The 25,443-nt window shown below is 44.0% G+C and overlaps 1 protein-coding gene across 5 annotated transcripts in view; it reads left to right on the forward strand.

Moving 5' to 3' along the window:
- Positions 1-24,679: 24,679 nt before the first annotated feature.
- Positions 24,680-25,443, forward strand: part of TMEM184B (transmembrane protein 184B) — a 337,694-nt gene continuing 336,930 nt past the window's right edge. For 2 of the 5 annotated variants that reach the window (XM_077452366.1, XM_077452368.1), the window contains exon 1: positions 24,724-24,884. Coding sequence is in view for 2 of the 5 variants with exons in the window: in XM_077452364.1 (XP_077308490.1) it covers positions 24,792-24,884 (93 nt within the window). In the remaining 3 variants the exon portion in view is untranslated. Of the gene's footprint in view, positions 24,885-25,443 lie in introns of all 5 variants that reach the window. The other 3 variants (XM_077452364.1, XM_077452365.1, XM_077452367.1) reach the window with 3 other exon arrangements.

Here is a 25,443-nt window from a genome sequence, read left to right on the forward strand (position 1 = left end):
TGCAACTCCATGCGGTGCAATTTTCAACTCATTCATTTAACTGGGATGAAATCACATTGAATCGCACAAAAATGTAATGCACACACTACTATTTCAAAAGCGTACTGCACCAAATTGCATGATGCTATGGTACCATGAAATCTGGAGCAGGCAAAAGCACTGCCATTGTGATCTGTGTTAAAGGTGTCCTTAGAAAAATATATATACACCTGCAGGAGATCACGTACCCAGTGCGTTTTGAACGCAGTGTGGGAAACGCATACAGAACATGGATTTCCTGCACCACCTTCTGGTATAAACGAGCTTTTAAAGTGGTACTAAAGGTTTGTTGCACAGAGTGACCCTGAACCTCGTCTTCTGGGGTCCCTCAGTGGCTCTCGTGGCTCCTCCCCGAATTAGATAACGCATTAGGAGAAGCGCTCTCACGTGGGGGTTATTTTACTGACTCACTCCTGATTTATTCATTTGGTGTCCACATACGCCAAGTTTATGACTTGTCCCCACTCCCCAGCACCCACATCATTGGATTTGATTGACAGCAGTGGGAGACAATGGCTGTGCTGCTATCAATCTATCCAATCAAAGCCGGACTCCATGGAGATGAGGACAGTGCGTCCCCGCCGAGGAGATGAAGGGGCTCAGGTAAGTAAAAGGGGGATTGGGGGGCTGGTGACTGCCAGGTGTTTTTTTTTTTCACCTTAATGCATAGGATGCATTAAGGTGAAAAAACGCAAAGGTTTAAAACCCCTTTAAATATTTCAAATCAGATATCACTCACAAATTTTAACAGTATTTATTTTAGTAGTTCCAATGCTCCCATAATTTTATTTTATTTCTGTTCTACAGATGCATAATAGGCTGTAAATTTATTTTGTTTTTTTGCAGCAAGGCAGAGCAGAAGTAAAATAAGCCCATTTGTTAATAACCCCAAGCAATGATGTCAGTGGATGTTATAATTACCCCCACAGCATTGGTGCCAATGGGGGCTATGCAATGTAAGACCCATTTCGCACTGAAAGAGCCACTTCTGCGTCTCCAATGTGAAAGTCCCGAGGGCTTTCACACTGGAGCGGTGCGCTGGCAGGACAGTCCTGCTAGCAGCATCTTTGGAGTGATGTATACACCACTCCTGCCCATTGAAATCAATGGGACAGCGCGGCTATACCGCCGGCATAGCGCTGCTGCAGCAGCGTTTTGCAGTGGTTTTAACCCTTTCTCAGCTGCCAGTGGGGGGTAAAAGCACCCCGCTAGTGGCCGAAAAGCGCAGCTAAAAATATCGGCATTTTATTGCTGACGCACCCTCCACCCCAGTGTGAAAGGGGCCTAAAGGGGTCCAGAGGTGTGGGGGCTGTGTAATGTTAAGGGGTCCAGAGGTACGGGCTATGTAATGTATAGGGGGTCTTCCTACATTTTACCAGCAGTTATGGATGCAGTGCTGTAGATTTCTTAGGTTGCATATTTTTTTCTGCATTCTCTGAAAATGAACCAAAAGTCTGCATCTTTGGCGCATTTTCAGAAAACAGGAAAATATATATTTTTTGGGGGGTGACACCATGTTTTACTGCACCAGGTGACACCAGCCCTAGTAACGCCACTGGCAGCAGCACAGGCCACAGAGCATGGAGGCGCTACACATGACGTAATTTTATGTCAATGTGTGGTGTGCCGATTGCCCACCTGGGGGGGGGGGTGCCAGATATAGGATCCGCCCTGGGGTGCCAAATAGTCTAGGTACGCCCCTGGGTGTCAGTGCTCTCTATCACATGCTGGTGATCATCTCCTGCACCCTCTTCATAGCCTACCCTGACCTTCCCTCTCCTCCATTGCCTTCATGCGCTCCTGAATTGTCAAAATTTCACAGATAAAAAAAGAATGCTTGTAGTCAGGGCCGCTGATAGAAATCATGGGGCCCCTTACAGCTTACCTGACAGGGCCCCCTTCAGCTCCACCCTGGCCTCGCCCCTGGTCCCTCCTTCAGCCCCGCCCTGCCCCTGGCCCCTCCCCAGACCCCACCTTGAAACAAATGCAGGTTTGTCTACAAGTGATAGGCATGGGTGGCACTGTCTGCCGCACATTACGGCATTGACGGCATGGGTGGCACTGTCTGCAGCACATTACGGCATTGGCGGCACTGTCTGTAGCACATTATGGCATTGGCGGCATGGGTGACACTGTCTGTAGCACATTACGGCATTGGCGGCACGGGTGGCACTGTCTCTGCAGGCAGCACATGCGTTATGGGCCATAATGCATGTGCTACTGGCAGATAGTGCCGCCAATGCCGTAACGTGCTGCAAACAGTGCCAGCCATGACACTAATGGCATAACGCATGTGCTACTTGCTGACAGCGCCACCCATGCCACCAATGCCATATTGTGCTGCAGACAGTGCCACCCATGCCGCCAATGGCATAATGCCATTGGCAGCATGGGTGGCACTGTCTCTGCAGGCATCACATGCATTATGACATTAGCGTCATGGGTGGCACTGTCTGCAGCACAATATGGCATTGGCGGCATGGGTGGCACTGTCTGCAGGCAGCACATGTCTCATGGGCCATAACGCATGTGCTACCTGCAGACAGTGCCACCCATGCCACCTATGCCATATTCTGCTGCAGACAGTGCCACCCATGAAGAGGCATTCTTTCGCACCGGAAATAGAGGAAATAGTCCCTCCCCTGCCGCCACCTAGTCTGCGGATAGCTATCTGCACCAAAAAAAGAAACGTAAAAATAACCGGGGGGTGGTGGGGGCTATTTGGTTGGTAGTTGATTCAGACGGACTCTGATTGGCCATGGCTGGAGGATTTATTTTATATTAATTATTTATCTGCTCAGCTTGCCTGGGCCCCCCTGCTGGCCAGGCCCGGTACAACAGGGCCAGTTGTACTGGCCTATCAGCGGCCCAGCTTGTAGTTGTCGATCCCAGATTCACTTCATTCACGTGTTGTCAGTGGCCATGTGGTGGGACTATGTGTGCACAGCTAGTAAGTATTTTGTGGCTGAAAATATGACCTGTAGGTTTTTAAAGTTCGCCTGCCATTGAAGTCAATGGGGCCCGCCACGAATTTTGCGGTTCGCAAACTTTTGGCCGCGTCCGCGAAACGTCCCGTCGGAAGTTCGTCCATCTGTAGTAGTCATAGTCTTTTGACTAAAATAGCATTTTAATTTTAGTCTCAATTTAGTCATCTAAATTGTTTTAGTTTTAGTCATATTTTAGTTGACTAAAATAGTATTTATTTAGTCGACTAAAATGTTTTAATCATTTTAGTCGACTAAATTAACCTTGGCTGAGAGCCCAGCCCTGACAGACCTGCATATAGGAAGCCGGGTTCATTTCAATGCCTCATCATTGGACAATTAGGATACAAATCAATTAAGACCTCGTTCACACCAATGCAGTTTGCCATGGGATTTGACAGTTTAAAATTGCATGACAAGTCACTGTAAATGGAAATCAAAGTTCAATTTTAGGTAGATCCAGTGCTCAATTGACCTGTGTATAGAAATCAGGGTTAAAGTGGGCTTCATTTCACTATAAATAGTTCATTTGGGCCAGCTTGAATACAAGGCTTTCTCTGTTTGACTGAGGTGGATATCGTGACATCATCCACCCACCTCTCCACCTCAGCCAATCACAGGAAGCCTTGTATTCATTCATAAAATACAAGGCTTCCCGTGAATGGCTGAGCAGCACTCAGCCCAACTTGATTTTGTTCTGAGAATGGGACGGCAAGTCAGAGCACGGCGCTGTTTACTGTATGTAGCTGATACTATATGTAGTTTATACAGAACTGACAGCAGGCGTATACAGTATATTAGTAATGAAAATAGTTAATTTGGACCAGCTTGGCCCAAACAAAATATTTAAAGTGAAATGAAACCTGGGGTTAAAGTGGTTGTAAAGGCAGGAGTTTTTTTATCTTAATACATGCCATGCATCTGTGTGCAGCAGCTCCCCCTAATACTTACCTGAGCCCCATCTAGATCCAGTGATGTTGTAGGAGTGTCTTGGCTGCTCAGGACTCCCCTCCTCATTAGCTGAGACAGCATTGCAGCCCCATCAGCTCCCACTGCTGTCAAAGTCAGTCAGCCAGCCAATGAGAAGAGAAAGGGACGGGGCCAAGCAGCGGCTCCGCGTCTGAATGGACACACGAAGCTGTGACGTGGCTCTTGTGCCCCCATTGCAAGCTGCTTGCTGTGGGGGCACTCAATAGTAGGGAGGGGCCAGAAGCACTGAAGAGGGACCTGAGAAGAGGAGGATTCAGGCTGCTCTGTGCAAAACCAAGTATACATTTTATTTATTTTTTACTTAAAAATAACAGACTTTACAATCACTTTAAGTTTTTATTTCTAATGTATCTTTAACCACTTTCAGACCGGACCAATTTGCTGGTCAAAGACCAGACCACTTTTTGCGATTCGGCACTGCGTCGCTTTAACTGACAATTGCGCGGTCGTGCGACGTGGCTCCCAAACAAAATTAACGTCCTTTTTTTCCCACAAATAGAGCTTTCTTTTGGTGGTATTTGATCACCCCTGCGGTTTTTATTTTTTGCACTATAAACAAAAATAGAGCGATAATTTTGAAAAAAACGCATTATTTTTTACTTTTTGTAATAATAAATATCCCCCAAAAATATATAAAAAAACATTTTTTTCCCTCAGTTTAGGCCGATACGTATTCTTCTACATATTTTTGGTAAAAAAAATCGCAATAAGCGATTATTGATTGGTTTGCGCAAAAGTTATAGCGTTTACAAAATAGGGATAGTTTTATAGCATTTTTATTAATAATTTTTTATTATTTTTTTTTTTACTAGTAATGGCGGCGATCTGCGATTTTTATTGTGACATTGTGGGGGACCCATCGGACATTTTTGACACATTTTTGGGACCATTGTCATTTATACAGTAATCACTGCTATATAAATGCAGTGATTCCTGTGTAAATGACACTGGCAGTGAAAGGGTTAACCAGTGGGTGGCAGTGTAGGGGTTAAGTGTTCCTAGGGGTGTGTTACTAACTGTGGGGGGGTTGGGCTTTCATTTAGTGTACACTGATCTCTGCTCCAATCACATGGAGCAGAGATCAGCGTCACTAGTTGCTAGGCAGAATGGAAAAATGTTGTTTATACAGCATTTCCTCCATTCGGCCGCTCCGTGAGACGATCGCGGGGATGCCCGCGGCGATCGAGTCCGCGGGTCCCGCGACCGGACTCACGGGGGTCCCGACCAGCGCGGGAGCGCGCCGCCGGCGGCGTGCTCCCGATGGCATGGCGGCAACGAATATTGGACGTACATGTACGCCAATATGCCTGCCCGTGCCATTCTGTCGACGTACATCGTCGTGCGCTGGTCGGGAAGTGGTTAAAGTGATTGTAAAATTGTATTTTTTTTCTTAAAATAACAAACATGTTATACTTACCTGCTCTGTGCAAAGGTTTTGCACAGCGGCCCAGATCCTCCTTTTCTGGGTTCCCACGGTGGCGCTCCTGGCTCCTCCTCATTGAGTGCCCCATGGAGAGCCGCCTTCCATTGGGGCACTCCCGAGTCCTGCTGCTGCGTCTATTGACACAGACAGCAGGACTCGGCCTCCGCCTCCTGCATCACTGGATTTAATTGACAGCACCAGGAGCTAATCAATCCAATGAGGACCTGAGACAGCGGGTGGAGGTAATGCATTAAGGAGAAAAACCTCAAGACTTTACAACTCCTTTAACCACTTGACCACTGGGCACTTAAACACCCTTAATAACCAGACCAATTTTCAGCTTTCGGTGCTCTCATATTTTGAATGACAATTACTCAGTCATGCAACACTGGACCTATAGGAATTTGTCCTTTTTTTCACACAAATGGAGCTTTCTTTTGGTGGTATTTAATCACCGCTCGTTTTTTTATTTTTTGTGCTATAAAAGAAAAAATACAGAAAATTTTGTAAAAAAATGAATTTTTCTTTGTTTCTGTTATAAAATTTAGCAGATTAGTAATTTTTTCTTCATAAATTTTGGCCAAAATTTATACTACTACATATCTTTGGTAAAAATAAGTACAAATTGGTAGATATTATTTGGTCTTTGTGAAAGTTTTAGAGTCCACAAGCTATGGTGCCAATATCTGAAAATTGATCACACCTGAAGCACTGACGGCCTATTTCAATTCTTGAGACCCTAACATGCCATAAAATTACAAATACCCCCCAAATGACCCCTTTTTGGAAAGAAGACATTCCAATGTATTTAGTAAGAGGCATGATGAGTTTTTTGAAGTTGTCATTTTTTCCCACAATTCTTTCCAAAATCAAGATTTTTTTACTTTTTTAATTTTTTTCACAAAATTGTCATATTATCAGTTTATTTCTCACACACAGCATATGCATACCACAAATTACACCCCAAAACACATTCTGCTATTACTCCCGAGTACGGCGATACCACATTTGTGTGTGAGACTTTTACACAGTGTGGCCACATACAGAGGCCTAACATGCAGGGAGCGCCATCAGGCGTTCTGGAGCACCCAGGAAAATTCTGCCATTTCTCTCCTACATGTAAAAATCATCATTTATTTGCTAGAAAATTACATAGAATCCCAAAACATTATATATGTTTTTTTAGCAAACACCCTGGAGAATACAATGGTGGTCGTTGCAACTTTTTATCTCGCACGGTATTTGCGCAGCAATTTTTCGAATGCTTTTTTTTGGAAAAAAAAGTTTTGTGCTTAAAAAAAAAAAAAAAAAAAACACAGTAAAGTTAGCCCAATTTTTGCATAATGTGGAAGATGAAGTTACGCTGAGTAAATAGATACCTAACATGTCACTCTTCAAAATTGCACACGCTTGTGGAATGGCGCCAAACGTCGCTACTTAAAAATCCCCATAGGCGACGATTTCATTTTTTTTTACTGGTTATATGTTTTGAGTTACAGAGGAGGTCTAGGGCTAGAATTATTGCTCTCGCTCTAACGTTCGCAGCGATACCTCACATGTGTGGTTTGGACACCGTTTTCATATGTGGGCGGGACTTACGTATGCGTTCGCTTCTGCATGCGAGCACATGGGGACAGGGGTGCTTTAAAAAAAAAAAAAATTATTGTTCATTTTACTTTATTTATTTTAGTTTGACTTTTTTTTCCCCAAAAATAAATTTTTTGATCACTTTTATTCCTATTACAAGGAATGTAAACATCCCTTGTAATAGGAATATGGCATGACAGGTCCTCTTTACAGTGAGATATGGGGTCAATAAGACCCCACATCTCACCTCTAAGCTGGGAAGCCTGAAAAAAAAAAAAAAAGATTCTGGCTTTGATCGTATTGGCGAGTCAGTAGAAGCATCGGAGGGCGGCGGCAGGGGGATGTCTATGGCTGGGTATTGCAGGGTATCACCGACTATGGCTGGGTATGGCTGGGTATCTCAGAGTATGGCGTTGCAGAGTATTGCGTTGCAGAGCATTGCAGGATATTGGCAGGTGTTGTAGAGCATTGCAGAGTGTTGCAGGGTATTGGCGGGTGTTGCAGAGCATTGCAGAATGTTGCAGGGTATTGGCGGGTGTTGCAGAGCATTGCAGAGTGTTGCAGGGTATTGGCGGGTGTTGCAGAGCATTGGCGGGTGTTGCAGGGTATTGGCGGGTGTTGCAGGGTATTGGCGGGTGTTGCAGAGTGTTGCAGGGTATTGGCGGGTGTTGCAGAGCATTGCAGAGTGTTGCAGGGTATTGGCGGGTGTTGCAGAGTGTTGCAGGGTATTGGCGGGTGTTGCAGAGCTTGGCAGAGTGTTGCAGGGTATTGGCGGTTGTTGCAGAGCATTGCAGAGTGTTGCAGGGCATTGCAGTGTTGCAGGGTATTGCAGAGTGTTGCAGGGTATTGCAGAGTAATGCAGAGTAATGCAGAGTATTGCACAGCACAGTAATGCAGAGTATTGCACAGTATTGCACAGTAATGCAGAGTATTGCAGAGTATTGGCAGGGAATTGAGGGGTTAAATTTTGGTGAGCAGCGATGTGGGCACTGCAGATGCAGCCCACATCGCTGCTGACACCGATCTCTTCCCCCTCCGCTGTTCCGATCGGTACAGAGAGGGGGAGGGAGGAACCGGCGTCATAACATGACGCCAGTTTGTTTACAAGTGATCACTCTGTCATTTGACGGAGCGATCACGTGGTAAACGACCGCGATGAGCGGCCGTTTACCGTGATCCGTGATGTGGATGCTCTCGAGTGCGCGCCCCAGGGGGCGCGCGAGAGCGGAATTCTGGGAGGACGTCATATGACGGCCTCCCAGAGTTAAACAACCGCCCTGTAGCCGTCATTCGGCTATGGGCCGGTTGTTAAGTGGTTAATAGACAAATAGGCTACAAACTAAGCCTGGATTGGTAAGAGATAATATGTATGTATAAGCATGGCCGTATACACAAATGGGATGTTTTCCGCCCCTCACCCAATTCTTGTAATTATACTCAAATGCGAAGCCCACAAGGGAGGGGCCTATATGCTGTCATGCTTATGCATCATGAAATATAATTACCGTCAGGTAAGTATAAAAGTTCCTGACACAAGCGTGACAGCATACATGTATGGGATGTAGCATGCCCACAAAACCACAAGTAAAGCTGAAGTCATTTTTATTAATTATCCACTCCGATCAGTACAGAAAGACCAAATTCTACAATTGTTAAGGCTGCTGGATCTACTTTATAATGAGTCAAGTATGTGCTATATGTTGTCCGTTTGTCTACAGGGACCAGAATACCAAGCGGCGGGGGGGAAGAGATCTTGTGACCTGGTTGCATCATATGGCGCAGGGTAACCATTCCAGGAGGAGCGGGCGGGGGCCAGCTGTCCATCTCCACACAACCCGAGATGCTGGAATGGGCTGAGTGGGACCAATGAGAACCCATCAGAGGCTAAAATGTTAGCGCACTGGCACAGAATGGGCAGCCAGAGCGGGCATCTGCCCAAACTGGGACAGAGGCCCGGGGCGTCCATGCAGTCACACGCACTACCCACCAACCACCGCAGTGGACAACCTGAAGTGAGTCCCATGTGTCTCAATGAGTGAAGGGAGGAGGGAGAGAGAAAAAAAAAGGGGGAAACGATGTATAAGTGCATCCATATACTGGTGAACCAACCAGTGAGTGCACAACATCGATATGAACCATAATATCTGAAGAAAAATAACCTGCAGTTAAAAAATACAGAAGTTTAGTTAACATCACACATCAAATGACCCTTGTTTCATCAATAAAGATAATTTACAGTCTTGGATTATTAGAGACATCTAAGTCATATTTTGTATAGTAACTAAGCACTTCATTCTAACTCACACAGTAACACAATTCATCAAGGCAAAATGAATGGAAAGGTGCTGGTATTGACCAGATGTGGAGGGGAAAGAAGGATATACACAGCTTCACAGCTCTATATCTATACATAGATCATCTATGTCAGATATATAGAAGAACATGAAACGTATATTGTAGTAAAGATTCTTTCTGTGTAAACGCTGCTATGCGTGCACAAGAACGAAAAGACCCGTCGAAAAGAAATTTAATTTTACTTCTACAAGTACTGAAAATCTGTACGAAATTAAGGATTTTATATGCTGCAACACCAAGGGAGCTGTATATGCCCTCCAATGTAGTTGCGGCCTACAATATGTTGGGCGAACAAAAAGGCCTCTGAGAGTAAGGATAAAGGAGCATGTAAAAAATATCATTAGTGGCTTCGACAAACATAGTGTATCCAGACATTTTAGTACCCACCATAACAAGGACCCCACTCACCTGACCCTTTGGGGTATAGAACCATATCAAAAACACTGGAGAGGGAGCCATAAAGTTAGGACACTCAGCCAAGTGGAATCTAAGTGGATTTTCATTTTAGATACATTTACCCCTCAAGGCTTGAATATAGATTTTGATTTAAACTGTTTTATCAGTGATTTTTAATAGCTGGGGATATTCGATTTTAGTTACCTTAACATGACTTTTAGGACTCTAACCTCTGACATCTGATTTAGCCTAACGATCTTGCAGTACTTACTTTATTTTTTTTTGATATACCTTGATTTGTACATTACATAATAACATATAAAAAATGTGTGTTCGCTTGAACATCATTTCCGGTGTCCGATATAGTTGACCCTAATTGGGTAATTTGTAATTTTAATTTTGTTTTAAAATATTCAATTTTAATATTTAAATCATTGGGGGTAAATATAAAAAAAATTTACGACCACAAGCTATCGGCTATGGACTGTCGAATAATTACAATTGGCTACCCCATAATGTGAATAAAGGTTTGCCCCGATTAAGGGGAATATAATGTTAATGCTTAGTAGCCCTGTGTAAAAATGAAATCCTGTTACTTTTTAGGTATTTTTATTCTCTATTCTCAAATATGGGATTATGTGATTTATGCGATTTATGTGCGATATTAAGGTACTAGCTGGTATTTTTAATTGTAGTAAGCAGATATTTGCTATTTACCAACTTTGCCTGGCGAAACTCTTCTTTTTTCCCTCCCCCCTCCTCCCTCTCCCGCCTTGAGCTGGGTTTTAACTAATGTTATTGTTGGTTAAAATAATTACATTAGATATACGAGCGTAATGTAAATTTAAATATAGTAGCCATAGGTAAATCACTGCTATACTATTTAGACACACGTAAAATGGCCGCGGGTGTAGCTCAACCTAAGAAATCACTCACATGAATTCTAGTTGAGGGATGACTATGGGAAAATGGCTGACGACTGGGCGTACAAAAAATGGCCACGAGTGTAGCCTGACTATTCGGAAAATGGCCGCAGGTGTTGCTTGATCTACTAAAAAATGGCCGCGCTAATGTTAGTCTATGGGAGACTTAAAAAAAATGGCCGCTATACACGTTAATATAAAAGACACTTCCTTGAAACTGTATTCCATTCCCTGAGGAAGTCACATGATTGGTGACGATACGCATCGGAATAGGAGGAATTAGGATACCGGAAGTGACGTCCATACCACGAGCGGAACGCTCGTTTGATTGTTTTTAAAGCTGATTTTATTACCTGTTTTGTGAGTACCTTTTCAATACACTTTTAAAATAAATTTATATACGTACTTCACTATCGGAGCATACCTCTCTTTTTTCTATGAGATCCTTGTGTATAATACTGAGCCTTAATATCTATGTGGAAGCTATTTGAGGTACAAAATACCAGCCGTGGGGGCCAGCACTTACCTGCCAGGAATAGGGTTACAACCCCTGGATCTTGCTGGTTGTTTGCTCTGCTGTTTACCTTACAGCAGTAAGGTAAGGGGCCATTCTACCTGGTGTGCCGTGAACTCTGGAGATATAAGAGTTAAAGACACGGCTCTTGGCACCTTATTCTGAGAAGCACTGAATAAGCCACTGGTCAATTTATTCATCTAAGCTCACATAAAGACTCTATCATCTTGTTTTATTCTGAGAAGCACTGAAAAAGCCACTGGTCACTTTATGCATCTAAGCTCACATAAAGACTTTATCATCTTGTTTTCTTTGCTTAAGCATGCACTGCGTGTTGCACGTTTTATTATAAGAAGAATTTTATGAGTTTATTATTTTGGAGATATTTACCTGAATATTTAAAGCACATGACACTTTATTATTTGGTTATCTTTGTTGCTATATTTAAACACTGGACACTTTATTCACCTATTTGATTGTTCACGATTTAATCTGTTGGAGGCACTTTATATATTTGGATTATTTTTATATATACATACTGTGTGTAATACATAATTGTCCAGTTCAGGGTGATTTTATCACACTCACCTAACAGGAGGAGACATCATCCTTGGTAGTGTGTTACTTAGCACTATTGGTAATATATATTTAAGCACAAGGCACTTTATTTTAGTTTAGTTTAGTATAGTTTAGTTTAATCTTTGCAGGTAGCGCAACACCATTTATTTGATTTTTAAGAATTTACTATTGGGGGTTAGGGCTTATACCTCTGTCGGTGGTCTGCTGCAACCTATCCTTAGTAATAGCCTATGCCCTTGTTGATAGCGCGGGGATACCCTAATCTATTCTATATCTATAAATAGATCATCTCTGTCAGATATATAGAAGAACATGAAACGTATATTGTAGTAAAGTAAAATAAATACTGCCACCCCTCGCATGTGCGGGCACATGCTCGAGAGCCATGAATTGAATCATGTTGGTGTTAAAATCATTTTGTAGCCCCATGTGTCGACTGATGGCAATAGTTATGAGACATTTGGAGACTGGAGTCGTATGATCTTTTATGCGCCAAAAATAAAAGTTTAGTCTTACCTACGTAAGAACATCCACATGGGCATTTGGTTAAGTATATGACTCCCACTGTATGACATGTGACTCTATGTGCAACAGTGTAGGTTTGGCCATCAGGAAGAATGACCTCATGACCATTTAAAATAAAGTGAAAGGGTCACATCTCCCACAGGCAAATGTGCCCTTGTGGAATGAGTTGTCATGAGCCACAGGGGAAATGTGGCTCCTGACCAATCGATTCCTAAGAGATGGTGCTCGTCCATACTGTACCTAATCTCCGAATAAGATTTAATATATTTATTGACAGTAGTGTCTGCCGTCAACAACGACAAAATTTGGTTAATACATCCCTCAACTGAGTGTGTTGTCTTGAGTATTGGGTAAATACTCTCACAGATTGTTCATTACTTTGAGGCTTCTCAGAGAAAATTAGATTTTTTTCTATGTTGCTTAAAGGCTTTATTGTAAACCTTTTTCAAAAGGGTATGGCTATACCCCCTACCTTTTAATCTGGTATATAAATCTTTAGTAACTCTTTGAAAATCACTCTCTAGATAGCCTCAAGAGATTGGCTGATTCAATTTAAAATACTGCATCAATTTTATTACACCCCATATAGACTTCATAGGATTTACCCTGACTCTTCACCACAGTGCTGGCGCTGTGGAGCGGATTCAGTGGGGTACATTCATATGATTTGGGCTTGCCCCATGGTGCAACATTACTGGACACGAGTACTCTCCTTTATTACTGAGCTGACAACGATCCCTATATCTCAGACGATGGAGATGTTTCTGCTGGGGTTAGTGGACGCTTTGGTTCCCTCGCGGGCAGTCCGCACATTACTGGGGCTGCTGCTCTTCTATGCAAGGAAACTTGTTGTGCTCTGGTGGAGGGCCCCCACGGCGGCCCTCACCCTGAGTGCATGGAAGTCATTGGTTAACCTGGCAGTACCATTGTAAAGGAAGCATATTTCATCCGGGAATGCCCTCAGAAGTTCCAGAAGGTTTGGAATATCTGGTTAGAGACTGAGACAACGGTTGTGGAACAAGACAACCCTGTTGGATTGTCAACCCAATCTATTTAGTAGACAACTCCTCTGGTAAGCTTTGTCTGGGGTAGAGTTTGTGCTGCCCAAGTGTCCAGTTGACGCCCACTTATAGACCTTTGTTTGTAGACTGCCTGTAGTGCATCACTGAACTTAAGTTGATTACTGGGACTTACATTACTCCTGACACTTTTAGCAGCAAGCTACTGGTTTGGTTGTTGTATGTTCTTTGGGTTAGGCTGATAGTTTTTAGGTGTTATGCCTTACCTGTTGTGTTGTATTGTTCGAGCCGGAGAATGCCCCAAGGCTCTGTTCTGTAACTTTCTCTTTTAAAACAAATAAAAAGAATTTATAAAAAAAAAAGAAAATCACTCTCTAGAGTACAATTTTTTCTAAGTCTTATATACTGACTGTAGAGGATACTTTTAAACAGTGGCTTGGGTTGTGCATTAGTGGCATGTAAAATAGTATTTCCGATGAACGGTTTCCGATACAGTGAGGAACACAGAAATCCCTCATCATCAACGGAAATCTCCAAATCAAGGAAACAAATTTTATGTTGATCACAATCCATTGTAAATTTGAGATTAAAGCTGTTGACAGCTATATTGTCCAAAAATTCTGAAAATGTATCTCTGGTACCGGACCAAAATAACAAAACATTGTCAATATATCTATGCCATGAAATGACACATTGCACAAGATTTAACATATCCTCATGTGTGAAAAGTTCCCTCTCCCATCCCCCCAGGTACAGGTTGGCATACGATGGGGCACATCGTGTCCCCATCGCAATCCCCTGCACATGGAGGAAATGGGAGGGCTAAGCATTAAGGTATTGCGGGTAAGTATGAACTTAAAGACTTCTATAATGAACTGGTTGTATTGGTCTGCTATTGGTCCCCTTTCTTTCAATTGTTTTTTTATAATTTAAATTCTCTTAGTGTGTGGGATGGCATTGTAGAGACAATTTCTATGGCCACAAGCCAAGTTTTTTTGGGGACATGCATACCCTCTAAGGTTTGAAGAAGATCAATGGTATCCTTAACCACTTCAGCCCTGGAAGGATTTACCCCCTTCCTGACCAGAGCACTTTTTGCGATTTGGCACTGTGTCGCTTTAACTGACAATTGCGCGGTCGTGTGACGTGGCTTCCAAACAAAATTGTCATCCTTTTTTACCCACAAAGAGCTTTCTTTTGGTGATATTTGATCACCTCTGCGGTTTTTATTTTTTGTGCTATAAACAAAAAAAAGAGCGACAATTTTGAAAAAAAAATGCATTATTTTATAATAAATATCTCCCAAAAATATATAGTTTAGGTCGATACGTATTATTCTACATACAAAAATAAAAATAAATTTGCAATAAGTATTTATTGATTGGTTTGTGCAAAAGTTATAGCGTCTACAAAATTGGGGATAGTTTTAAGGCATTTTTATTAATAATGTTTTTTTATTAGTAATGGCAGCGATTGGCGATTTTTATCGTGATTGTGACATTATTGCAGACACATCGGACAAATGACAAATTTTGGGAGCATTGGCATTAATACAGCGATCAATGCTATAAAATTGCATTGATTACTGTAAAAATGTCACTAGCAGTGAAGGGGTTAACCATTAGGGGGCGGGGAGGGGTTAAGTGTGTCCTGGGGGAGTGTTTCTAACTGTCTGGGCGATGGGCTAGCAGTGACACGACACTGATTGCTGCTCTTGATGACAGGGAGCAGAGGATCAGTGTCCTGTCACTAGGCAGAACAGGGAGATGCTGTTTACATCGGCATCTCCCCGTTCTTCAGCTCTGTGACACGATTGCGGGAATCCCAGCAGCGGTCGAGTCTGCGGGTCCTGCGGGCATGGTCACAGAGCTCGCGGCAGGCGCGCGCGCCTGCATGCTTGGCGGGAATTTCAACGTAATGTACGGGTACATTACTTTGCCCAGCCATGCCATTCTGCCGACGTATATATGCTGACAGCGGTCGGCAAGTGGTTAATATAGCAGAATAAAGAGGTTATAAGACAAGGCAAAGATATTTATCTACAAGGGAACTTGCATTCTCTGTTAGACTCTGGCATAATCGGGCGGCCAAGAGGGTTAGTTAATGATTTGTGCACTTTAGGCAGCGCATAGAGGAATCATTGGTTCTTTAGTATTCAAATAGTTACAGGTGTTTTTATCAATAAAATATTTGATAGCAGAAAACAATACACTCCTGCACACAAGTCAGTACCAGATGGACTAGATCTTGTAATGAATAATGCCTCTGGTCTTGCTGCCCTCAAGGATTGGGGTATCCCAACAGTCAAAAGGAAAAGAAAGAAAACAAGGACGCACCGACCTTGTGCATTATCCTTACGTAAATATTTTATTTAAAAATAAAATAGAAAACTACTCACAAACATATAAACGAAAAACTCATGATACAAGTAGTCTCCAGATGACAGAAATTATTTAAGAAATTATTCAAGATGGTAACAGACTCCCAATCGTAACAGAGGAGATTGCAGGAGTCACTGCCGGCTCAATAAGCCTTGGTTGGTAGTCTCTCAAAATTATGGAATAATATTCCTGATTGAAATTCTCAATTACACTTCTAGAAATGGGTTGGTACCATTCCTTATTATTCAAGATATCCTGGAACATGGAGAGATTTAAGTCCCTGTCTATGTCTTAGGCTGGGTTCACACTGCTGCAGGGGGAGATCCGGATGTGATTCGCACCGCAAATCACATCCGATCTCCGTAGCGATGCGAGTTCAGCCATACAGATAGTATGGCTGAATTCGCATCGCTCCCGCAGCAAACTCGCACGGGACCCTTTTTTTTGGTCCGCAACAGAATCGGATCGCATGGGTGTTCACACCATGCGATCCGATTCCTGTGCGAGTCGGCAGATCGCACTGCGATATGCGGACGGATCTGGGGGTGTCATTAACATATCATTGACACTCCCAGCCGTCCGCATAGGGCAGTGTGAACTGCCGGCGGGAGGTGTGCAATGCGGGAAAATGCCGCGGATTCGCGGCGTTCCCGCATCGCAGCGGTGTGAACCCAGCCTTATAGAGAGATTATTGGTCTGTCTGTTGCCAAAATCTGTCTTTTCAATTTCCTTGGTGGTCTGCTGGATGAACGCCCAGATGTTAGGGTTATTGCTAAGCATCGTAAAAGCCAGTGATTAAGGTCTGAAGGACAAGGGTGGGGGGGAAGGCGACACCGGGAACAACAACGTCAGCCGTAGGAGGAATCAGAGGCACTTAATCTCCAGCGTGGCCCTCCTCTCACAGGTCCATCAGATCATCCATTGCTTGAAGTTCATCCAAGCTAAAGTTCTGTATACTGGGACGAATATAATCTGCCTCATGTGGGCTGTCATAGAGAGCTTTATATATTAACCTCCTTGCGAATAGATGTACATCCTTAATAATCTGAAACTTGTATGCATTGATCAATGAACAAAAGGTAAGACCTAGTTTTAATACTTCAATTTTGGCAATAGTAGCCAAAGTGGAAAAGGAAGACGAAGTGGGTGTAGCAGTGCTCTGTGCAGAATTTGAAGTCAATATAGGCATGGTTGGCATAGCTTTTAGTGAACGTGAAGTGGATAGCGTGGGACGAGTGCCATCAGATTACATACAGGAGAATCTCTTGTTTACTTGGCAGCATCTGTAATAGGAAGTCACGTCTCCTGGGCTGCCATTGGAAAAAAGTTTGGACACCTCTGGCATATACATATTTTACTGTTGTGGGCTTAGTAACACTTTAAACTGTTATGAATAACTTTCCGCTTTAAAATATAATTTAAACTTTTAACAAAAAATAATAAATGTACATTTTTGCGGGAGAAAAAAAAACAAATTTTTTTTTGTTTATTTCTGGATCCTCTAAAGCAGGCATGTCCAAAGTCTGGCCCGCGGTCCGGTTTTGAACGGCCCGCCTGGTCTTTCTCAATTTAGTGTGCCGTGGGAGCAGGGCTGTCAGATGAGCCCGATCCCCTACACTGTGAGAAGCTCCATGAGCTTCAAAAGTGAAAGTAAAGTGCAGAGGAGTATGCTGTGCTCTCTGCTTCCCCCTAAAGTGCAGTACCCGGCTGAATGAGGAAGCTGCAAGCTAAATTAGAGTTAAAAAGGGCTTTATTCATGTGTGTGTGTGTGTGTGCATGTATGTCTGTGTGTGCACATGTGTCTGTATGTGTGGGTGTGTACACATGTGTCTGTATGTATGTCTGTGTGTGTGTATGTATGTGTATGCATGTATGTCTGTATGTATGTATGTATGTATGTATGTATGTATGTATGTATGTATGTATGTATGTATGTATGTGTGTGTGTGTGTGTGTGTGTGTGTGTGTGTGTGTGTGTGTGTGTGTGTGTGTGTGTGTCTGTATGTGTGTGTGTGCAAATGTGTCTGTCTGTGTGTGTGTGTGCAAATGTGTGTGTGTGTGTGTGTATGTCTGTATCTGTGTGTGCACATGTGTCTGTATGTATGTGTGTGTGTGTGCGCGCATGTGTCTGTATGTATGTGTATACATGTGTCTGTATGTGTGTGCATGTATGTCTGTATGTATGTGTATGCATGTGTCTATATGTGTGTGTGGCATGCATTTGTCTGTATGTGTGTCTGCATGTGTGTGCATGTGTCTGTGTGTATGTTACTTTTAATCCGGACCCCCCCCCCCCCCCCCCATTCTTATACCATCAAAACTGCTTTTGTAGGGCTTGTGTGTGATATTAGCCAGGACTGCTGCTCCTCTGAAAAGCAATCCATGCACAGATCTCTTTTCAGAGGCATTTGAATGGCGGTACAGAGGCATTATGTTGCCTCCTCACCACCTGTTTTAAGCCCGTAAATGCAACATCTGTGTGGCTGCGTACTGTGTGTAGGGCAGCCCATTAATTTCAATGGACTTCCCTACTCACAAAAATGCAGGGAAAGAAGTTCCCAAGCTTTTTTTTTTTAAATTGCACTGCACCAAAAGCACCCTACATTTTCCAATGTGTGGGGTACCATTAAGAATTAATGGTACCCCCTAAAGTGCAGAGCATTCGTCTGTGTGTTGGGAACAAGCGCGACAAAGGCAAGAGAATTCTTGTTGGGCAGTGTATTAGTGCTCGGATGGACACAGACCGAATTTTCAATGGTTCAAAGAATGTCAGGCAAAATGGTCGTCCCTCAACCATGTTCACATCATCAAATCTGGCCCTCTTTAAAAAAAGTTTGGACACCCCTGCTCTAAAGCATTGCACTGGTGATCAGCAGATCGCTGGTGCCATGCAGGTCTCCTGCAGACATGTCAATGTATCTGTGTGCCTGTACGGGCAAGTAGATGCAATCTGACAGGAAGACTGAATGAACTACCACATCGCTAGTTTTCCTATTCACAAAGGACTGTGAATTTGTGACGGCTGGGTGGGAAGAGGCGTGCTCGGCTACCTTTTTTTAAAATTGTAACAGCTAACAGGGGAGGGGGGAGAAGATCCATGCTAGCTGTCAGTGGAGGGGAGCGGGGGCCAATTTATTAGAAACAAATTACACCCTGAAATTGGGTGTAACATGTTCCCGCCCCTGCATCCACTGCATCTGTGTGACAGCAGTAGGGGAGAAGCTGTGAATGAATGAACTGCAAGTATCAACATCTTTTGCGCTGTTGAGTGCTGTGGTAGCTCATTGAGGTTGGGTTCACACTTATGCAAATTGGATGTGGGTTTCCCTGCATTGAATTTACATAGCAGGCGATTGTTACCAGCTCTCTATGGAGTCGGTTCACACATTTCTGCAGCGGCTCTGGTGCAAATTTTGGTCCATTTCAGGTCCAAATTCAGACAAAAATTCAGGCTGAAATCAGACCTGAATGGGTGAATGGAGATGCACTGGAACCCCTGCTGTGAGCTGCTGCATGTTCTAGTGTGAACCCAGCCTAAAGCCTCGTACAGAGCGTCAGACTTTTGTCTGAAGGGCGCGTGCCAGGAACTTGTCTTGCATACAAACAGCACACAATTGTCGGTCAACAAACACGAAGGTAGTGACGTATTACGTGGAATTTTAGCTCTTGAGTGCCACCCTTTGGAAACCTTCTGCCAATGTCGTGTTTGGTGAGCATTGATTCCGAGCATGCGTGTTTTACTTTGGACTTTTGTGTGATGGTCTTGTGTACACACGATACGGAAATCTGACAACAGACCATTGCCCGCCGAAAATTTACTAGTCTGCCATCCAAAATTTGTTGGCGGAAAGTTGGACAATTGTCTGCAGGAGCCTACTAGCGGTCGGATTTTAGGCAAACAGTGTGTCATCACACAATTCCCTGATGAAAATTAAATTGTGTGTAAGAGGCTTTAGTCTTCCTGTCAGTGTACAATGTACAGGCAGACAGCTTATACTCACAGTCCTGCATGGCACCAGTGATCTGCTAAATGCTGGTGCAATGCTTTTCAGGCAAAAGAAAAATTAAATGTGCTTTTTTTTTTTTTTACCAAAAAAATAAAAAATAAAAGCACATTTATTTTTTAAAGGTAAACTTTCCCCGGTTCACATTGGAGCATTTTGACATGCAATTTGATGGCACCGTCCTAATCGGTGCAGCTTCTGTATTACTTTTTGCAATTTTGGGCTGCGATTTACATTGACATCAGTGCAGAAGATGTCTCTGAAATCGCTGCCGGACTGACAAGCGAGAGTGAAATCGTGTGAGTTCTGCTGAACTCGCACGGTTTCATTCCCGCAGCCCAGTGTGAACCTGGGCTCAAGCCCCGCTTCACATTGGAACGATTTGGCATGCAATTTGACATGTCAGCATGACATCGGCAGCAATTGCCTAAAGTAGTTTCTGTACTACTTTTGGCAACTTCGGGGTGCTATTTCCCCCGAAGTCAGGAATGACATGCGGGAGTGAAATCCTACGGGTTCAGATGAACTTGCACCATTTTCATTCCCACTGTCAGTCTGAACCTGGACTTAGCTGCAGGAAGAAGCCGTGTGAGTTCAGCTGATTTCACTCCTGCATGTAAGTCCCGATTTCGGATGCAATTGCAGAGACATCTGTGCAGATTTCAATGTAAATTGCAGCCTGAAATCACAAAAAGTAGTACAAAAAAAATCGATTAGGATGGCAATTGCCGCCGATGAAAAAACGCTCAAGTGTGAACCAGGCCTGAAAATGAATACTGGAAGCTGATTGATTACTATGTACACGCTCCTTTACAATCCGGTGTAGGCAGGGGTCAAGTCCTGGGGAAAAAAGTGTGGGAACACCCACCCAAGATCCACTTCCCCACCAAAAAAATAAAAATTATACGCTCATATGCACGAACGCTTCAAAAGTGGTATTTTTCATCCAATTTTCGTATTGTGTGTATGAAGCTTAACTGTTAGTACATGAAAAAAAACAATCCTCAATAAACATAAATACAGTAATTCTCTGAATAATCAGCATTCATTCAATTGTGCTTCCATGCAAATGTGAACATCACACTTTTCATTGAACAGAGGTTGGATAACACAGGGTTAAAGTGGTTGTAAACCCTTACAACACACTTTGACCTAAAGGTAAGCCTAGATTAAGGCTTACCTGTAGGTCCAAGAAATATCTCCTAAACCTACACGGTTTAGGAGATATTTGCCAAAAGACAGGTACCACTGTCTACGGTGCATTCGCCGTAGACAGCGGTGCGCAGGCGCACTGAGCGCAGCACCGTCAACGACAAAGATGCAGCGCGTGACGGCTCCAGTGCGCATGACAGTGGCGGAGCTGGATGCGCCGGACTACAGGGGACATCGGTGACATCACTGGCTCCTGTGTCAGGTAAGTAACACATAATGGACTACTATGCGATGCATAGTAGTCCATTATACTTTACCTTTGCAGGGAATGAAAGAGGACGTAAACTCATCAGGGTTTACTTCCTCTTTAAATGTAAAGGTCATAAATTAACTGCACATTATCTGGACAGAATGCTTAGGGAGATAGTGATTAGACATGTGCATTCGTTTTCGTCCGAATTTCAGCTATTTTCGTTTTCGTTTTGACAAACGATAACGAAAGCACAGAATCCGAAAAACGAAAGATCCGACATAAATAAATGCTTTATTTTCGTTTTCATTGTTACAACAGTTCGATATAGAATAGGAGATTCGACATGACTCTGACAATAACAATCTGTCTATAGAACCTGTGGTCGAATGTGCCTAACCTTACCTCTATTAGTCCAAGATTATATAGAGAAAATATTCGACAGAGAAAAAAGATTTGACAGAGAGAAAAGATTCTGCAAGTTACTGTCCTAAAAAGTGTTTGGGGACCTGGGTCCTGCCCCAGGGGACATGGATCAATGCAAAAAAAAGTTTTAAAAACGGCCGTTTTTTCGGGAGCAGTGATTTTAATAATGATTAAAGTGAAACAATAAAAGTGTAATATTCCTTTAAATTTCGTAGGGGGGTTGTCTATAGTATGCCTGTGAAGGGGCTCACGTTTCTGGTGCTTAGAACTGTCCCTGCACAAAGTGTCATTTATGCAGGAAAAAAAGTCCTTTAAAATCACTCGCAGCTATTATGAATTGTCGGCTCCCGTAATACAGAGAACACTCATTGAAAGTCATTGATAAAAAAATAAATAAATAAATTAAAAAAAAAGCGTGGGGGTCCCCCAAATTCAATTACCAGGCCCTTCAGGTCTGGCATGGATATTAAGGGGAACCCTGCCTCAAATTTAAGAAAAAATTTGACGTGGGGTTCCCCCTAAATATCCATAACCAGACCCTTCAGGTCTGGTATGGATATTAAGGGGAACCCCACGTCAAATGTATCACAGGCAGGTTTCCGTTACATCAGAGGGGGGCGGGGTCACCCATACGTCACAGGGAACCCCGGGTTTCCCCTTGCGTCAGAGGGGGGCGGGGTCAGGTGACGGGTGGCCCCGCCCTCCGTATATAAGAAACGTCAGGCCACCGGAATCCTTGCAGTGTCTCCTCTGCGGAGACAGAAGAAGGATGGATACGCTGCGCTGGATGAGAGGAGCCATCGCTGGAGAGATGACCGTCCGTCGCTGGATAGCAAGAGTGGATTACCACCGCTGGAATCTTTTTTTTATTTTTAATAAAGATATTTTTCAAAAGTGTGTTTGTCTTATTTAACTATTTTTTACACTTTCTTTGTGAAATGGTAGGCCCTTACCATTTCAAACGGGGGGGGGGCGGGATCTGGGGGTCCCCTTGTTAAAGGGGGCTTTCAGATTCTGATAAGCCCCCCGCCCGCAGACCTCCACAACCATCGGCCACGGTTGTGGGGATGAGGCCCTTGTCCTCATCAACATGGGGACAAGGTGCTTTGAGGGGTCACAGACCCCCAAAGCATCCTCCCAATGTTGAGGGCATGTGGCCTGGTACGGTTCAGGAGGGAGGGGGGGCCGCTCTCTCGTCCCCCCCTCTTTTCCTGCGGCCTGCCAGGTTGCGTGCTCGGATAAAGGGTTTGGTATGGATTTTTAGGGGGACCCCCACGTCAATATTTTTTTAAATTTGACGCGGGGTTCCCCTTAATATCCATACCAGACCTGAAGGGTCTGGTTATGGATATTTAGGGGGAACCCCACGTCAAATTTTTTCTTAAATTTGAGGCAGGGTTCCCCTTAATATCCATACCAGACCTGAAGGGCCTGGTAATTGAATTTGGGGGAAGCCCACGCTTTTTTTTTAAATCTATTTATTTATTTATTTATCAATGACTTTCAAAGAGTGTTCTCTGTATTACGGAGCCGACAATTCATAATAGCTGCGAGTGATTTTAAAGGACTTTTTTTCCTGCATAAATGACACTTTGTGCAGGGACAGTTCTAAGCACCAGAAACATGAGCCCCTTCACAGGCATACTATAGACACCCCCCCCCCCCCTAAGAAATTTAAAGGAATATTACACTTTTATTGTTTCACTTTAATCATTATTAAAATCACTGCTCCTGAAAAAACGTCCGTTTTTAAAACTTTTTTTTGCATTGATACATGTTCCCTGGGGCAGGACCCGGGTCCCCAAACACTTTTTAGGACAGTAACTTGCAAATTAGTCTTTACAATTAGCACTTTAGATTTTGAATGTTGGAGTCCCATAGACTTTAACAGGGGTTCTAAAATATGCTATATACTAGCTCCGTCGAATCTTCTTTATACATTCGACAGACACCATAAGCCTTCAAAGACAGATTCGACCGTAATTCATGTGGATTTTCGGACGAATGCAATTTTTGAACGAAAAACGAAATAAATAAAAACGAATTTCGGGAGTAACTAAATAAATTAAGTTTTCGGACGAAAACGAAATTCCGAAACGAAATATTTTACTCTGCACATGTCTAATAGTGATGTGTTCCTGCTTAGGAGATGTATGTTAGCTTGGGGGGCTGCAAACTTTGCAGGGCTTCAACACACACTCGCTGCTATTCCAACCCTTCACATATTTCCACATAAACTTCCCTCCTGGCATTAAACTTTGCCAGGTATTGTGCTCAGCTTACCACCCCAAACTGATGTTCCTCCCTCAGCTCACCTTTCTCCCTGCATGTCCTGTGAGCAGAATAGCTGTTCTTCTCCTCTGGGTTCTCTCATCATATGGCACTGAAGATAGAAGAGGGGGGGGGGGGGATTCAGCAGGACACACAGAGCGAGTATGCAGGAGACTGGGGGGGGGGGGGGAGATGAGGAGACAGAAAATCAGGAGGGGCTGGCGGGGAGGAGCGCATCACGAGAGGTCTGACTAAATACAATCTCTTAGCAGCAGGGACCTGATCTACCCATCAGTTAGCTGTGATTGACAGGTAGATCGAAGCGGAAGCTGTCATGGGGCCCCCTACTGGCAATACCTGAATGGTCAGTCCGCCCCTGGTGTGCGTCACTTCGTATTGCGGGCTGTGTCGGTGGCTGCTGGTGTAGCATCTGCCACACAGCTCACATACTTCAAAGTCTTGCAGGACACGGCTGCTAATGGGAGTTCCTGTTGTGGAAAAAGTACAGGAACTCCGTTCCCATAGGACTTGAGCCCTGCGTGTATACACAGCTGATAGCCTGTTGCTCATTGCTGCTGCAATACACAATCGATGAATGTCATAGGATCACTGTACTGGGCCATATTCTCATGTAACCGCCTGTATAGATCTGTATCTTGTATTCGTCATTACCCAGCCACATCCTGTCGGATTCCATGGCCGTGATGATCATCTCACTAATCAGTTTCTGTTTACATCTCACAGCAGTTTCAGTAAACGTAACCCATCCCTTTAAACAGTCGCTGACGTCACGTGGCGCTCCCGCCCATCCTATGGAGATGGGCGGAGAATGCAGGGATTCAATGACGTTCACACTTGTCCGTCTTCCTAGGCACACAGCACTAGGCTGGCAGTGTACAGAGAGAAAGGCTGCGGCGCATGCGCTGAATAGCGGATCCTGAGGCTCCCCATCACACAGCTGTCTAATGAGTGTATGAGCTGCTTGTCGACCGCCTCTTCTACCTGGAGTCTCTCAGGTGTCCTTGTCTGCTTCGGGCCCGAATGTCTGACGCTTTTACTGATACCGGTAAGGAGAAGGAGGGCAGCTTGTGTTAAATGTACGGTATGCCCACGGAGGTTCGGTTTGTGTGGGCGCTGCTGATTGGCTGGCCCTCGGCGTACGACCTCTTGGCGCCCTTATTTGTGGTCTGGAGTCTCCGAGGTGCCTTGGATACTGGCCTGTGATTGGCTGAGGGGCCGCCTGTTGCTCCTGGATGTGGCTGGCCTAGTGTGCGGTCGGGGCTCTCCTCACCTCCCACTCTTCATGTACTGGAGGTGGGCACCTTCACAGTGTGCTTCTATGTCTTCTGTGCTTCTATGTCCTCAGCAGACCGCCCCAGCCCTGGGCTCTTCTCTATGTCCCTGACAGGCGGAACACAGCAAGGTAACGCTCTGGGCTGAGCGCTTACATCATCATATCTGCTGCTGGGCAGACCTGAGCTTGCCAGGCCCACACTCCCAGTACAGGTGCTGCCTGTTCCCTATAGGCCAGCTGCACACGGACCTAATCATTACAGATGGGAAGGCCTCACACAGCTATAGAAAACACATCTAGCCCAGGGTTCACACAGACCGCTGGAATCAAC

The sequence above is a fragment of the Lithobates pipiens genome, unplaced genomic scaffold (assembly GCF_037356315.1).
Source record: "Lithobates pipiens isolate NorthernLeopardFrog02 unplaced genomic scaffold, aLitPip1_a1.2 Scaffold_23, whole genome shotgun sequence".
Taxonomy (NCBI): Eukaryota; Metazoa; Chordata; class Amphibia; order Anura; family Ranidae; genus Lithobates; species Lithobates pipiens.